Here is a 16,674-nt window from a genome sequence, read left to right on the forward strand (position 1 = left end):
AGAAAGTCAGTTCATTCCCCATTAGTCAAATATTTTTAGCTTTGTCTGACCTTAACATCCTTGTGGTGGAGATACAACTTGTAAGCTCTATCAATAACAGTTTCCAAACAGTTTCCAAAAGGTTGAAGATTGCTCCCAGTGACAAAAAGCAGTAGAAAAGAATGCATCCTGCAGTTAATTTCTTTGGGATATCAATAAGGTAGGAGTGGCACATCACAAATGCATCTGAGTAATGTGTACAACAATGGAATCCAAAGTTGCAGTGCATCCTCAACACTAGCTAGAAAATAAATTTACAATAGAAAGGAATGGCCAAGCCATTCATAAATGTGCTCCCCAAATAAGGGAACCAATGCTTGTTAATTCTTGATAATCCCAAAGTGTGCTGTGTTAAACCCCAAACATGACATTCATGCCACAACATCATTCACAAGAAGCTGTCTGGCAAGTCCTTAAGTAAGGTTTCTTCTCGACCAACTTTGTAGCCCTCTGGATCAAAGCTTCTTAAAGTTGGGGTCACATAAGTGAGTAGTTGGAATTGTGAAGTTTCCCCCCCAAAAAAGCATTTGGAGAAAGCAGAGGAATGGGTCTGCTGGTTGTGAAAAGGAAAAAGTGGTGCATTTGTGATACGTGATTTCAGCTCTGCAGAATCGTGGGTTCAGGGTCCCAGCATGCTTAGGCTCTGAAGGATCAAATTTAGACACAAGAGGCATGAAGGATCAGAGGTTTATTCAACGGCCAAAAGGGTCTTTTGGAAAGATAGCACTCTTAAATCAGACATAAAGTAACGGATTCATACAGAGAAATTATAAAGAACTGACAGGAATTTTTTAAAAAGGACCTTTGCTGCTCCAGGCGTTGATTTCTTATGATTTGCACCCTAATTGGTGGAGACATGGCGACTGCTGTTGCAGGTGATTGATTCCCTGGCCTGGCAGGAAATGTAATAAATCGTCATTTCTCAGTTTGAAGCTTGTGGCTATTTTCCGTGTCTGCCTTCTTTGTGTGCATAGGGAAAGTTTTGGAAATGGCAACCTTCATTACACCTTCTCTAGCAATGTTTGTCTATTATCTTGTTGCTTACTGTTTCCTGTATGCATGTTCTGGTGTGCAGCTTCCTTTACGCTATGGTTTCTTGGAAGTTATGTTTTTCTCTCTCTTCTTTTGACTATGTGACCTGTTGAAGGCTGTTTTGTTACAAGAGAGATGCCCTGGCTATCTGACACATTGAACCATCTCAAAGATATTTGAAACTGTACCTGTGTATGCTGAACACATTAAAGTTATGAGTAAGCCAAATATGATATTTCTATCAAAGTCTACTTCATTTTTGTCTTTTAGGTAAGGGTAAAGGTTTTCCCCAGACATTAAGTCCAACTCTGGGGGTTGATGCTCATCTCTAATTCTAAGCTGAAGTGCCAGCGTTATCCGTAGACACCTCCAAGGCCATGTGGCCCACATGACTGCATGGAGCACTCCTGTCTTTCCACTGGAACAGTACCTACTGATCTGTTCACATGTGCATTTTTCAAACTGCTAGTTTGGCAGAAGCTGGGGCTAGCAGCAGGAGCATACCCCGCTTCCAGAGGTGCAAGTTCAGTAGCTCAGCGGTTTAATCCACTGCACCACTGGGGGTTAAGTGCATGATATAAACAAGTTGTTTTATGGGAGAGTACCTTTGGATATTGCTGGTTATTCAGTTTAACAACTGAAACCATTGCCTAGCATAATTATATTTGGTTTTATACCACAGGAGGAGATTCTACTCTAAAGGGGTTTTTGTCTCTTCTCTAAAATGTTATGTTCTCTAATAGAAATGAATTTGGGCAAGGTTCAGGGTTTGATAGGTTTAAACCTCTCAGCTGGAATTTCACAATCGGTCCTGGCTGAGGAAACAATGGGTGCTGAAACCTTGAGGTGCTTCCAAGGACAGATAAAGGCAGGGAGTTGGATGACTCAGAGACCTTCCACTGATACCCTACTAGAGATGCCATCCACTTGCCTCATGTGATCAAATCCTAAGAATAGCTAGCAGTGGCAAACTAGGTGAAGGTGGCAAAACTGCTCCACATTACCAAGTTGATCTGGGAGTGGCGGGGTGGGTCTAGTAGTCGCTCCAAACTTTGAGATAGTCAGCTTTAACAAAAACAACAATAGTAATAATAATAGAAATATTTTTTACCTGTCTCTCTTCATGACTCGCAAGGGGTGCATGTTGTGAATGACCTTTGACAGTACAACACAGTTAGAATACATAGATAAAACATAAATAATTAAAATACTTATATTAAAAGACATAGACATTAGATAAAAACAAATTAAAATCATTCGTTCCAATAAAATCTAATTTTAAATTCATAGGTGAAATTTTCCTGAAGAACCTTGCTGGAAGAGATAGTTCTTTAATTTTGTTTTAAATTCTAACCGCTCATTTAGCTGTCAAATCTCTTCCAGCAAGTCATTCTATAGTTTAGGGTGGCCGATGAAAAGGTCATCTTGATGATATGTTCCAACTCCGAAACCTAACCTAACATAACCAAGTTCTAGAAAAAAAAAGATATCATACTTAGTATTTCTGATTTAAATGTACAAAACACATAGGAAGATCAATTAACTATCATCAATTTGCCACAAATCAATGAAATTTGGCAAGAGCTTTGCAGAGAAAAAAATAATGACACCTCTCCATCCAATTAACATGACAAAACTTGCCTCTTCCTTAGATGAAATTGATAAACAGAAGATGAAAAATACCATTATGCAACATGGTCTGTAAAGTTCAAATGTATTGCCAAACCACAGCAGCAGTCCCTTGGAACATGTAAAATCTTGTGATGGGAAATGACACATTAGTCAAGTATTTAGAACTTTGTCCAAGCTTGACAACCTTGGGGTGGACATGCAATGTTTGATAAATGAACAGCAATGTCCAAACAGTCGAGGATTGCTCACAGTGCCAAGAAGGAGTAGAAGAGAATGCATCTTTTGTTTGAGATCCCGTTGTTTCTCCTTATTACCTTCTTCTCCTATTTAGAGGCCTTGGTCAAGCTTTTCATTTCTGCAAAGAAAAAATCTATCCGTGGAGAACTTGTCCTCATCACTGGATCCGGCCATGGACTTGGGAGAGCCACCGCTTATGAATTTGCAAAGCATCAGTGCAACTTAGTTCTGTGGGATATTAATAAGGTAGGAGAAACACATCTATGAATGCAGTTCAAAATTTGTTCTGTATTATGATCCCCTTTGGAAGGGCTTTGTCTTGAAAAGCACCACATACTATTTTCAATATACAGTATTTATATGAGAACTAATATTCTCATTAAAAATATTATTGCAAACATGTACTGCTTGTTCTTGTTATGAGTAGTTGCTCTTTCGTTGACTCTGACATATGGTGCCCTTGGATGCATCTACACTGTAGAGTTAATGTAATTTGACACCAATTAACTGGCGTTGGCTCAATGCTGTGGAATCATGGGAGGTGTAGTTTTGCAAGGTCTTTAGCCTTCTCTGCCAGAGAATGCTGGGGTCTCAGCAACAAACAAATCCCAGGATTTTATTGAATTGGGGCATAACAATTAAAGTGTTGTTAAACTGCATTAATTCTATGCTCTATAGGTACCCAGGTGCTGGGTTTTTGTTTTTTTTTGTTTTTTTGACATTTTTCACTTCTGATGGCTTGTGGCCATCAGAAAGTTTCTTATGTGTTTTCTCAAACTTTATGCTGAAATGTTTTTCAAAAAAGTAGGGAGATGATGCCAACTCGATATAAAGTAGGGAATTCTTGCATCAATTGCACACATATACTCAATGTCAATGTATCATTTGGTCTACATTCCTATTGCTGTCACCAGGGGAATGAATTTTATGCTCTTCAGTACTCTGATTTGTTTCTGAGGCTTTCTTAATTGTAATTTCACAGCTTAATACTGCTGACATATACATTTGAAGTACTATATATTTCTGATGGATCAGCTATGTCTATTTGTTAATCTTCAAGCGTTTCATACTATAGATGTGTTCATTACATATAGTATTTTGTGGTTAAGAATTATTCTACTTTCTCCTTTTCTGCTACTCAATTCCTTAACAAAAGCATATATCCAGAAGGCAGAAAGTTATTTTTTGGGACTACAGATCCTAAAATCCAATTGAAGTTGACCATAGAGTTGCTCTGAAGAACCTCGAGATTTCTAGAAATAATATAATAATCAAATCCATGATTAGTCAAATCCTCAAAAGCTAAGCTGGCAAATGTAGAGGGTCGTGCATAGTCAAGATATACACTCTGTGTCCTAGGAAATGACTTGGGCCAGCAACAAGCTGTTTAGTACCTTATTTTGCTCAAATTCTGTTTCTAGAAGGTCTCATAAGGTTTGGACAATAGCATCCTAGACAAAGGGCAATAGCTTTCCACCAAGATCATGGAATGTCCACCAGCATCATGAAAAGGCAGGATATATATGATTGAACTGTTGTTATTGACAATGGTAATTGCTTTCCATGTGCAGGATGGTGTTGAGGAAACAGCTGAAGAATGCAGGAGACTGGGAGCCACGGCACATGCATTTGTGGTGGACTGTAGCAAGAGGAAAGATATCTACAAAACTGCTGAGAAGGCGAGACTTAAGTTCTGAACGATTTCCCAAATCTTGAAAAAGGATATCTATCTGTCTAGCTCTTTTTTGGTCTCTGTCTGCATCTGTTTCTATCTCTGTCTTTTGCTCTGTATTTGTTTCTAGCTCTATCTCTTTATCAACCTCTATCTCTTTATCAACCTCTTTCTCTTTATCTCTATCAGAAGGCTAACCATATAATTTAGCTCCAAACTAACCTGAGATCGTGGTGGGCCAAAAATGCATGCTGCCAATGCGCACTACAGCATTTTAAAATTGAAATCAGTGCACTAGAACGATTCCAGGAAAGTCCAATTTAAGGCATATAATGCACTGCATTATATTAGAAGATACAGTTTTTCATTTAGTCTGGACTTAAACAGTATAAACTGAGGTGGTAACTTAAGCTTAAGTAGTTCTACTTAAGTAGAATGTAGTAGTAGAAGAGAGAGTCTACATTATAGGTAGGACCTAAATACCTTAAAGCAAGGGTCCCCAAACTAAGGCCCGTGGGCCAGATGCAGCTCTCCAAGGTCATTTACCTAGCCCCTGTCCTTATCTTTAGACTTAGGGTTGACCTAAGTCTGAAACGACTTGAAGGCACACAACAACAACAATCCTAATTTTAACTATTTCATCACAGTCCAGCCCCCCAACAGTCTGAGGCACCGTGAACCAGCCCTCCACTTAAAAAGTTTGAGGACCCCTGCCCTAAAGGCACCAGAACGTGTCTGATATTGGAGGCTAAGCAAGCTGATTAGTTCTTGGGAGACCACCAAAGAATATCAGGTGCTGTGGGCAGGAACCGGCAAAACCATGAAATTCATGGGGTCACCAAAAGTTCTCAGGCATTAACTCTTCCACTCAAGTCTTGAAAATGAATGTGGTGGCTTCCTTAAATGAATGCATCCACTTTGAGTTTGTCCCTCAAGAAGGACAATGTACAATTCTGCATTTTGGGACCCCACATGTGGGTTTATGTTGATGTTGTTCCCATTCTCAGTAGAGCAGTCGCCAAGAGAACATGTAGATAGCGTTCAGTGTCAGAACCTGGAAACTCTTGGAATAAAAGCACGCTCACAAAGACAAATCCTCGATACAGCTTTATTTTCCATCTTACCATAGGCAATAGAAAGACAGCTCTCAATAGTTCCCACTAATTTCAGTGTATATCATTCTGCTAAGCCATGCCCACTCCCACCAACTACATTCCATTCCCACCGGCACTAACTTACAGTTTCAATTTCCCCCAGTCCAGACAGCCTTATCTCATATGTGCTCCTATCCATTCTCCCAGCATCCCCCATCAACAACCATGTCATGGGGTGGACAGAGCAGCTCGTTCCAAGCTGCTACTGACATCCTGACAATCAGCATAGCATGTTCATGTTTTTCTGAGAAGAGCCCTGCCAGATGGCTTTCTTCCATAGTCCTAAAACTTATGCCACAGATTCCATTGTATCTAACCCTTTCTGATAGCTCTGTCTCCTTGGTTTTACAGAAGAAAAAATCCTTTTACAGGCATGATAAACACTTCCCTAATATATATTCTTCACTTCATTTGAAAGGTCAAAGAAGAGATTGGTGATGTGAGCATTTTGATGAATAACGCTGGTGTGGTAGCTCCGATAGATGTGGTGTCCACCGATGACCATGATATTCAAAAAATATTTGAAGTCAACATTATAGCTCATCACTGGGTAATAATTGATAAAATGTCTTGTGTTGCTAGTTCCTCCCTGTTGTAAGATCAAGTCTGCAAGCATGTGAACATGTGATATTGTTGCATGGCTCAGGTTGAACAAGAATGTTCCCGCAAAATACTACAAGGTGTTTTGAATTTATGGAATTGGTTATGGTCAATATCAAACTAATTTTATTTCATCATTGTCTCATTTTAGTATTGTATTTGCAAGTAAAAAAAAACTGGGTTCTACTTCTAAATGGATTCTATTTTCTGACAGCAGTCAAGTCCTTAACCCTTGAGATAAGAGGGGCTTCCTGCATTTACAGCTGGCTACGTCCTAGGAAGACAGGAAGGCAGATCAAGCCATACCCTAAATGCTGCCAGAGATCCTTAAGACCAGGTTCCATAACCAATCTATGTCTGCATTGTGCCCGGGCCACCACGTATAGCCTCATTCCTAGCCTGAGTCCTCATGCACTCTTCTAAATATGTGAATACTTATTGTATGTGCATTTAAATTGAGTGACAAAATATGGCAAGTTGAGGGTTGTTGTGTGTTTTTCCGGGCTGTATGGCCATGTTCCAGAAGTATTCTCTCCTGACGTTTCACCCACATCTATGGCAGGCATCCTCAGAGGTTGTGCGGTATATATTCTTCTTCTTCTTCAATCGCACAGTCGTTTCCGACTCTTCGTGACCTCATGGACCAGTCCACGCCAGAGCTCCCTGTCGGCCGTCGCCACCCCCAGTTCCTTCAAGGTCAAGCCAGTCACTTCAAAGATACCATCCATTCATCTTGCCATTGGTTGGCCTCTCTTCCTTTTTCCTTCCATTTTCCCCAGCATCATGATCTTTCACAAACTTTCCTGTCTCCTCATGATACTTCATATTTGCCCAGGGCCGGTTGATTATAAGAGGCCGCTGACGCGGCCGCCTTGGGCGCTGGCCGCTAGGGGCGCTGTCGAGGCGTCGACAGCGGCCCGTAGCGCCACCGACGCCTCCGGTGTTGGCGCGGCCGCGCGGGGCTTCAATCCCGCTGAAACCAGATATGCCATTTTGCCCTTAGTCGACAAACTAAGGGCAAAATGGCCTATCTGTGCTGTGCGCATGCGCACTGGCAGATAGGCCATTTTGCCCTTAGTTTGTCGACTAAGGGCAAAATGGCCTATCTGTGCTGTGCGCATGCGCACAGCACAGAAAGGCCATTTGGCCCTTACTTCCTGGTCGCGGCCGCCGGGCGATCGGCGGCCGCGACCAGGAAGTAAGGGCCAAATGGGCTATCTGTGCTGTGCCCGTGCGCACAGCACAGATAGGCCATTTGGCCCTTACTTCCTGGTCGCGGCCGCCGATCGCCCGGTGCACAGCACAGATAGGCCATTTTGCCCTTACTTTCTGGTCGCGGCCAGGGCACGCTGGACGGGGGGCGGGGCCAACTCTGGCCCCGCCCCCAGCACTATTCGCCCTGGCCCCACCTCCCACACAGCGTGGGAGGCGGGGCCAGGGCATGCTGGGCGGGGCCAGGGCGTGGGAGGCGGGGCCGGTGGCGGGGGCGCTTTTTAGCACCCCCGCTTAACATTTAAAAATATCTCCGGCCGGCCCTGTATTTGCCTCTAATATATTTCCCTCCAGTGAGCAGCCGGGCATTATTTCCTGGAGGATGGACTGGTTGAATCTTCTTGCGGTCCAAGGCACTCTCAGGATTTTCCACAGGACCAAAGTTCAAAAGCATCTATCTTCCTTCGCTCAGCCTTCCTTATATATATATATCTTACAACCTCTGAAGATGCCTGCCATAGATGTGGGCAAAACATCAGGAGAGAATAATTCTGGAACATGGCCATACAGCCCGGAAAACACTACAACCCTTTGATTCCAGCAATGAAAGTCTTCGACAACACATATGGCAAGTTGAGTTAGGATGTATCCATGCTGCATACTTATAGCAGATAATACAACTATAACTTCTCACATTAGTTCCACCCTAAGGAATTCTAAGATTTCATGAGAATTACAGTTTACTTGCAAAGAATTTGGAACATCCCATACATTCCACAAATTCCATCGGATGGTCAAAGTGATATCAAAGTGCTATAATCATGTTAACTGGATACATCCTCAGAATATTCTATTTTATTTTATAATGCAGCATGTATATATTGTTTGGGGGGGGGGGGGCTGGTGGCACAGTGTATTAAAGCGCTGAGCTGCTGAACTTGCGGACCAAAAGATCCCAGGTTCAAATCCCGGGAGCAGAATGAGCGCCCGCTGTTTGCCCCAGCTCCTGCCAACGTAGCAGTTTGAAAACATGCAAATGTGAGTAGATCAATAGGTACCGCTCTGGCAAGAAGGTAACAGCGCTCCATGTAGTCATGCCAGTCACATGACCCGGAGATGCCTATGGACAACGCCGGCTCTTTGGCTTAGAAATGGAGATGAGCACCAATCCCCAGAGTCGGTCACGACTGGACTTAACATCAGGGGAAACCTTTACTACTTTATATATTGCTCTTCGGTCATAATATGGTTTTAATTACTGTTTCAGTCAAATATAAGGAACAGTTGCTTCTTACTGACAGTTATTTCCCCCCCACTTTTTGTTTACTTTCAGACAACAAAAGCCTTTGTGCCGACCATGATGAGAAATAACCATGGTCACGTTATCACAGTGGCCTCTACTGGAGGCCATATAGTGATACCTTTTGTTGTGCCTTATTGGTATGTATGACAAGAGTATTAATAGAAACCCAAAGGGATGCTTTTTCCAGTGCAACCATAGGAAATATTTCTGAGATTTTGTATGCCTGTTGTCTTCTCATAATGAGCCTAGATACTCTCTATGTTCACACATGATTCAGAAAATCCCATGTATGTATCTATGTATGAGCAGTATATTTTGGTATACACGGCATCTTCACTCCTTTCATTCCTGTCTTGTTTGTTCTTACTGACAAATCACGTTTGCTATTTTGACCACACACTGATGTTGCTTAGCCACATGTGCCTGGTTTTCATTTGGAAAATATTGGGGAGTAAATGTGAAATGTACCATGTTCAACAAGATTGGTCAAACTGCCAGATATTGTTGGTCCACAGCTCTCATCTAAATCACCATCAGTCAGGGGGCTTTGATTGTGCTTTTCCTGCAAGGCAATGGATTGGACTAGATGGCCCATGTGGTCACTTCCAACTCTATGATTCTATGTTAGACTTATCTCCACATGATTACAGATGGTCTAAATTTATTATTTTTAAAAGCATTAATAAGACTGTAACTCCACTCCATTTCTGTTAGCAGAGCTGATGGTGTAAAACACTGTGCCCATATGTTCAAGATCCCCCATTGCCCTCATTTTATGTACAATTGTTGCATGCTACTTAATAATATCTGAATTCTTCTCCTTCCTCCTCCTCCTCTTCTTCAGCTCATCTAAATTTGCTGCTGTCGGGTTTCACAGAGCTTTGACAGCTGAGCTGACTGCATTGGGGAAGCATGGAGTTAAAACATCATGCGTCTGTCCTATGTTTATAAAAAGCGGTTTTGTCAAAAATCCATCTTCACGGTAAGGAAGTGGGACACCAGCATTTTTTTAAAAAATCCTAACTTTATGAGTCTTCCCAGCAGCTCCTGTCCTTTCCTCTGTCCCTTTGGTCCTATAGCTCAGGGAAGGACAAACCTGCATTCCTTTTGATTTTAGAAAATCAATATTCCCTTTAGTTCTCAACCTACAGAATGGCTGGGTCTGAGAAGAACTGGAGTCCAACAACAACTGGAGAGTCAAGTAGCCCCAGGCTTTATTGGAATTGATGTCCAGTTTACAGTGTTATCCCCCCTTCCTTCCAATAAATCTATTTTAAAGTTTTAAAAATAATGTCCTTGATGTTAGGATATACTATGTGATGAAGATGAAACATCATGGAAGTCAGGAGGGCTAATTAAACTTGCTTGTGATACATAAGATCCATTATTGTAACTTCTGAGGTCTTCATTTGTCTTGTTTTGATGTCTTGGTTGTTAGGAAGGAAGCTTGGAAAAGTTGTTTTACTGGACTGCGTTAGCTAGGGGATTTTGGAAAAATGCAGTCAAAAATTAACTTCCCTGACTTTCAGGTCAATTGCCATTAGACAGAAATGCCTTGAAGACACATAAGAACAATCTCATGTGTTGGGAAACATATAGTTCTCCGTATGCTTTAAGCTATAGCTTAATCATTCCTTGTCATTCGTCATGGTGGCAGGGACTTCTGGAAATTGAGGTCTTTGATTTGAAGACATCTGGAAAGCTAAAGATTTGCAAATCCTATCATCTCTCCTCATTTCTGTAAAGTTTTTCTTGTAGGAATTTGAGTTTTGATTCCTGATTTTGCAGAATGTCATGATCTCTACTACCCCACATTAATTGCAGCTGGTTATTGTCAAATGCCCCTTATTATAAGGCAGTGGTTCTCAGTCTGTGGGTCCCCAGATGTTTTGGCCTTCAACTCTCCGAAACCCTAATAGCTAGTAAACTGGCTGGGATTTCCGGGAGTTGTAGGCCAAAACACCTGGGGACCCATAGGTTGAGAACCGCTGTTATAAGTGATGTCCTTTATTTCAGAGCTAAAAGGCTTGTTCCTTGTAGGGCTGTTAGGTGCCCCTTGTTAGAAGAGTTATGACATATTTGAGAGTTGGAAAAATATTTTTCTGTGTGGACTTTATGTAATTTATATGGATGTGTACAGTATACTAAGTTGATTGAAAGGGATACTTGTATTTGGTATAGAACACAAATTTGTTCGTAGCTACTTCTCAATTGTCATCTTTGCATGTTCATGAATTTTAAGTGTCCCCATTGCTAATTTGAAACTCCAGCAATACTATATGCAGTGCTAAATGCAATGACTTTTTTAAACATTCAGGATCATGCCACCTATGGAGCCAGAGTATGTTGCAAAACAAGTAATGAAGGGTATATTAACCAATGAGAGAATGATTTTCATTCCACCACTTCTGAAATTCATTTTAATGCTGGATAGGTGAGTACTGTGAACAAAAAATAACCATTTGCTATGTCTTGCCATTTAACAACCCAAACCTCATAAAATATTATCTTCATTGACCTTTTTGGTAATTCAGTTTAGAAAAACTATGTTAACACTTTCGCTTTCTTCCACCTCAGATTGCTTCCAGATCGGGCAGCTGCAGCTCTCTGGGGACTACATGAAATTAAATTTGATTATGTTATCGGCTACAAGGATGAGGAAAACTAAGGAAATGGATTTGTCTATACAGTTTTTATTTTAGCCTTCAATATGTTCATATTTTAAATAAGGATAAAATTGAACCCAAAGCAGGTTGTACTGGATTACAATTCCCATTGCCCCCCCCTCTCAATGGGCAGTTGTATGATTTCTCAGGTCTGAAAAAACTGGAGGGCACCAAATTTGAGAATAATCAAAACAATTAAGAAATGTCCTATCCATGAAACTCTTAGAAAATAACCTCCCACACACTGTATATATTTGTAGAATGGAAATTTCAGTTTTTCTTAAAACTGTGATAATGCCCTATCTCTTACTTTAATAATTGTGATCCACATATTGTTTTTCTCTCTTAACAGAGACATTATGAGTTTCTTTTTTCTCTTTTTCAAAGAAAACCTCTAATTCAATCGCTTTAGAGCAGAGTTGGAAATTTTGTGATCCATTGTTATTGATGTTATTGTCTAGAGATCAAGGAAAGTAATATTCTCACTATTGTCTAGAATACTTTGCCTAGTTCAAATACCACAATTCAGGGACAAACTGGAACATGTCTAGAGGAGAGTGTCCAAAATGGTTAAAGGTCTGGAAACCATGTCCTTATGAGAAACGGCTTAGGAAGCTAAGTAATTTAGTCTGTCAAAGAGAAGGTTAAGCGATGACGTGATTACCATGCTTAAACATTGGAAACAATGTCATGCTGACGATGCAACTGGCTTGCTTTCTGCTGCTCCAGAGGCTAGGGTCCCATTTAACTGTATTGAGCTGGATTATATGGCATTGTAGACTGTGGTCTCTTCCAATTCTATGATTCTATGAATTGCAACTCCCACCATTTCCCATCATTGGTTATGCTTGTTAAAACTGCTGAATCCAAAAAGATCCAGAAGGCCACTTGATTCCCACCTGTGTTTTAGGGAAAAAAATGTAAGGTATTCCAGAGTGCTATACCAAGCCTTCTTAAATTGTGGGTCCCAACCTCATGTGCAGTCCTCTTAGCTCAATGTTGGAGTCACCAAAAAATCTGATAAGAACAACATGCAGTGTTTACAATTGACTCTGCCGAAAATGCTCCATTTATACTTTATTATAAGAGGAAAAATCAGCCTATTTAGCAAACCTTGCAAATGCTGATTTATTATCAGTAAATATTTGATTTTATACTTATTTTATATACCTATATAACTGGGGTTGTGTAAAAATTACTTGGCCAGAAAAGGGTAATGAATGGAAAAAGTTTAAGATGCCCTGTTCTAGATGAGAGCTTAGATGCCCTAGAAAGATTTCTTGCAGCTTTTTCATCAATGTATTGAATGATGTAGTAAAGTCCAGTAAATAAACACAACTGTAAAATAAATGTTTATGTTGTACATTGTGGCAGTAATGTCATGACAAAAATGCATGCAACGATACCTAGCTTCCTGCATTCCTCAGCTGCCTTTTCCACACATTGCTGTGAAGGAAAATGCATGGAAACCACAGATATGATGTTGGCATGGAGATGGCATACATGCAGAAGTTTTGTACAGAAACCACACTTTCCTGTTCATCATCACTGACATTTTAAGCAGTCGCGTAGTGATAATATGTAAATATTGGAGTCCTGGGGATAGCCAAGATTAATTATCTTAGAGCCCTTCCACATTGTCCCTTTATCCCAGAATCTGATCCCAGATTATGTGTTTATCCCAAGTTATGTGGCAGTGGGGACTCATATATTCCAGTTTAAAGCAGATAATCTAGGATCAGATCCTGGGATAAAAGGCAATGTGAAAGGGCCCTCAATGAACCTAGCTGGATATAATGTTGACTGTTTCAGCTTAGATGGTGCTGTTTTTAGCCAGTCTCAATGAACAACCATTCTGTCTCCATAAAGCAGGCAGCAGCAAACTCTTCTCAGCCACTGGAAGCAAGGTTTATCTCCCACGCTGTGGAAAAAAACATTCAGACCCACTCAGAAACTCTGCCATGCTTCTGGATCCTGGCTATTCTTTTGCATATCATCCTGCCTGTGTTGTCACACTTGCATATTTATTTATTTAGGGAATTTTTATATCGCCTTTCTCGCAATGGATCCAAGGCGGCTCACAACAGAAATAAAATATGCAAAGTAACATAAAACCATAAAACCATAAGCTAAAACAGACCACAAAGTTGTGTAATGCTCCATAGAATCATCCATCTTGTAAACACTTAAATAAAATTACATTAAAATCCCGCTAAGATTCCCACGTGCCCATAAAGTGCTAGGACTCAGTTAAAATTCAATTAAAGGCTGTTTCAAACAGGAAGGTCTTTACTCCTTTTCTAAATGACAGAAGGGTAGGAACTGATCTGATTTCTTCTGGGAGTGCGTTCCAAAGCTTTGGAGCCACCCAAATATCTCTCCAAATGTAGATTGTTGATTATTTATTGAATTTCTATCTCACCTTTCTCCCAAAGCCAGCTTATTTATACTGCATTGATATTTAAAGTACACTGGGAGGGATGTTGGAGTGAAACCTACACACAAACACGGCCTTTATTGGCATACAACAACAGAATCACAACCCAGGTATATACAACAAGACGATATCACAGATAAGAAGAAAACATACTTAAAAATTATTAATCTCAAGGATAAAATTTGCAAGTTTTACAAAAAAAATACATCAGAATTGTTCAGAAGATATGGAATTTTATAACGCCCTTGCCACTGAGAGTGCAGCCTAAAAGCAGATCGATCAGGGCAGAGAAGTTCACTCTGTTTGAAGAAATGAGTTTATTCGGCATTCCTGGAAAATACATAAAGATTCTCAGAAGCAAAAGAAAGCAGAAAGTAGAAGTTTCTGGGATTAGTCAATGGCAGAACAGAACAAAGCCATGTTTTGGAAACTTATAGCAGTTGAAAGTATATAGGAATTAAATTGCTAGGGTGGTTTTAATCCCTCCCAGAGATTAGGTGTTGAATTTAAGCATGATTTTGGCAAATCTTCAAACAAAGCTTTATGATTCATCATCTTTCAAAACAGGTTTCACCATAATAGCAAAGAACACCCCCAAATGATGTGATGATAGCTAAAATAAATGTGATTAACCTCTGAGATTTTAAAAGTGATTTTGAATAATAGACCTGTAAACATTTCAAACTTTATGTACTTATGAATGAAACTGGATTCTTATTTTCAGGTTGGTTATTTTTGGAGATGACAATAGTTAAAATCTTCTGTACTATATAGACTTATTAGCTTTCTGAATACAGCCTCTAAAATGTACTTTGAATATATATTGCATGAATGAAGAGACTGGGAGGAGGGAGAGAATATTCTTACCAATGAAGCATGAATAAGCAGATTTTTTTAAGGTTCAAAGTACAACAGACTATTTATTTTGGTGAAGCTAGAAGCGATTTTCATTTGGCAGAGAAGGCTAAAAACCTTACAAAACTACAACCCCCATAATTTCACATTTAGTCATAGCAGTTAAAGTGGCGTCAAACTGAATTATTTGTACTTTGTAGATACACCTGATGTTAGATATTTTTGCATTAGCTTGGCAATTTGATTTTGGTAATAGGTCTTCTTTATTTGCTTCTTCCTTATATAACACTTGGAAATCCATCTTCCACTGATCTTACCCTGGAAGGTGTGCAGACCAGACCAATTCAATTCCTATTTAGACACCCATGCTGACTGAATTTGGTAGTTTTAAGTAGAAGTAGTTTGGGGATCTAGGTCTACCATTAGCTATGAAGAGATGTTGGACCCTTCAGTGAAAATACTGGATGCATCTTTGTCATTTATCATCTGCTGCATAATTTACCACAAATAAAACACAGCAGTGATGTATCAGTAATGGGCACTGAAGGCCTGGAGCTATACACAGTTCTGGCCCATAAATATTCAAGACAACAAGCATTCACTAGTTGTTTAATGACTTAACTGCAAATTTCTCCATTTTCTATAAATCAGACATTCTCCAGATTGTCACGTTAAATACCTCATAGAGAATATTAAAAAAGATTCTCCAACTGGAATTATTTTTCTCTATGCTCCTATTTGATCTCCAAAATGAAAGCCAAGCAATAATTACATTTTTTTATTGTGTCAGAAGCGACTTGAGAACATACTGCAAGTTGCTTCTAGTGTGAGGGAATTGGCCGTCTATGGAGACGTTGCCTAGGGGACGACTGGATGAGTTACCATCCTGCTGGGAGGCTTCTCTCATGTACCTGCAAGCTAGAGCTGACAGATGGGAGCTCATTCCATCTCGAGGATTCGAACCGGCAACCTTCAGGTCAGCAAATCAACCTTTAGTTCAGCAGTCCAGCCGGCACAAGGGTTTAACCCATTGTGCCACCTCAATGGGCATTTGTCGGGGAGGCAAATAATTACATAAAGGAAAAGCAAACATTTACCATTGTTGTTTCTCTCAGTTACTACAAACAATAGAGAACACAGAGCTCTGCCAGTTTTAATAGTAATGTCATAAATGGGCTTCATTGCTACAGCATGCTCCTAATTTTGTACTTTCCAACTGTTCCAATTTGGCAGTGTAATCTCAAGTAATCTTCTCTCTCTCATTGCCTCTTTAAACTGCTTTTCGAATGCACATTTTCTCTTCTTCCCCTTTCTGTCCTCAGATTACTTCAATTGCTTCAAGCTAAGTGTAAAGTGAAAAAATATTTTGCACTCATTTCATTCTGTGAGAGCAGGGAATGGGGCAGAATCTTGCCCTTTCTTGTAGGTTCAGGGTAAAGCAAACTGCTGTAACCTCTCCCAGCTTGGCTGTTCTTCAGTTCAATAACTTTTATTATTTTCAGCATATTCTAATGTTAATTGGCTTTGTATTCTGGCTTTGTATTCAGTTTTGGCTAGAGCTTTGCAGGCAAAATTTAATCACTGCTCCCCACCCATTTAACATCACAACATCTACCTCTTCCTTGAATCCAACTGATAAATGCAAAAGGAAAAAAAATACTGTTAAGCAATATTGCCTGATGAAGTTCCAACAGGCTGCCAAACCACAATAGCATTCCCTTGAAATGTTCCACACCTTGTGTAGAAAACCAACGTATCCCTTACAAACCAAGTAATTTGAGCTTGATCCAAGCTTAAAAACCATGTGGTGGAGAGACAACCTGTAAGCTTCGATG

At 40.1% G+C, this 16,674-nt stretch overlaps 1 protein-coding gene across 2 annotated transcripts; it reads left to right on the plus strand.

Moving 5' to 3' along the window:
* Positions 1 to 16,559, plus strand: LOC100567136 (estradiol 17-beta-dehydrogenase 11). Of its 2 annotated transcripts, XM_016993787.2 has the most exons (8): positions 1 to 1,289; positions 3,035 to 3,186; positions 4,512 to 4,619; positions 6,185 to 6,316; positions 8,912 to 9,018; positions 9,726 to 9,863; positions 11,199 to 11,315; positions 11,459 to 16,559. In XM_016993787.2, the coding sequence occupies exons 1-8, from the start codon at positions 1,286 to 1,288 to the stop codon at positions 11,547 to 11,549; spliced, it is 849 nt and encodes a 282-aa protein (XP_016849276.1). In that variant the 5' UTR covers positions 1 to 1,285; the 3' UTR covers positions 11,550 to 16,559. The 2 variants fall into 2 exon arrangements, with proteins under 2 accessions (XP_016849276.1, XP_003221289.1); XM_003221241.4 differs by lacking the exon at positions 1 to 1,289 and having other exon boundaries at positions 2,438 to 3,186.
* Positions 16,560 to 16,674: the final 115 nt, after the last annotated feature.

This window comes from Anolis carolinensis, chromosome 5, assembly GCF_035594765.1.
Source record: "Anolis carolinensis isolate JA03-04 chromosome 5, rAnoCar3.1.pri, whole genome shotgun sequence".
Lineage (NCBI taxonomy): Eukaryota > Metazoa > Chordata > Lepidosauria > Squamata > Dactyloidae > Anolis > Anolis carolinensis.

Excerpts from the sequence above, each read along its gene's own strand:
- LOC100567136 (XM_003221241.4), top strand. The coding sequence starts at position 2,977 with ATGCATCTTTTGTTTGAGATCCCGTTGTTTCTCCTTATTACCTTCTTC. Across the intron at positions 3,187-4,511 it reads TTCTGTGGGATATTAATAAG|GATGGTGTTGAGGAAACAGC; the intron begins GTAGGAGAAACA and ends TTCCATGTGCAG. Across the intron at positions 4,620-6,184 it reads TCTACAAAACTGCTGAGAAG|GTCAAAGAAGAGATTGGTGA; the intron begins GCGAGACTTAAG and ends TTCATTTGAAAG.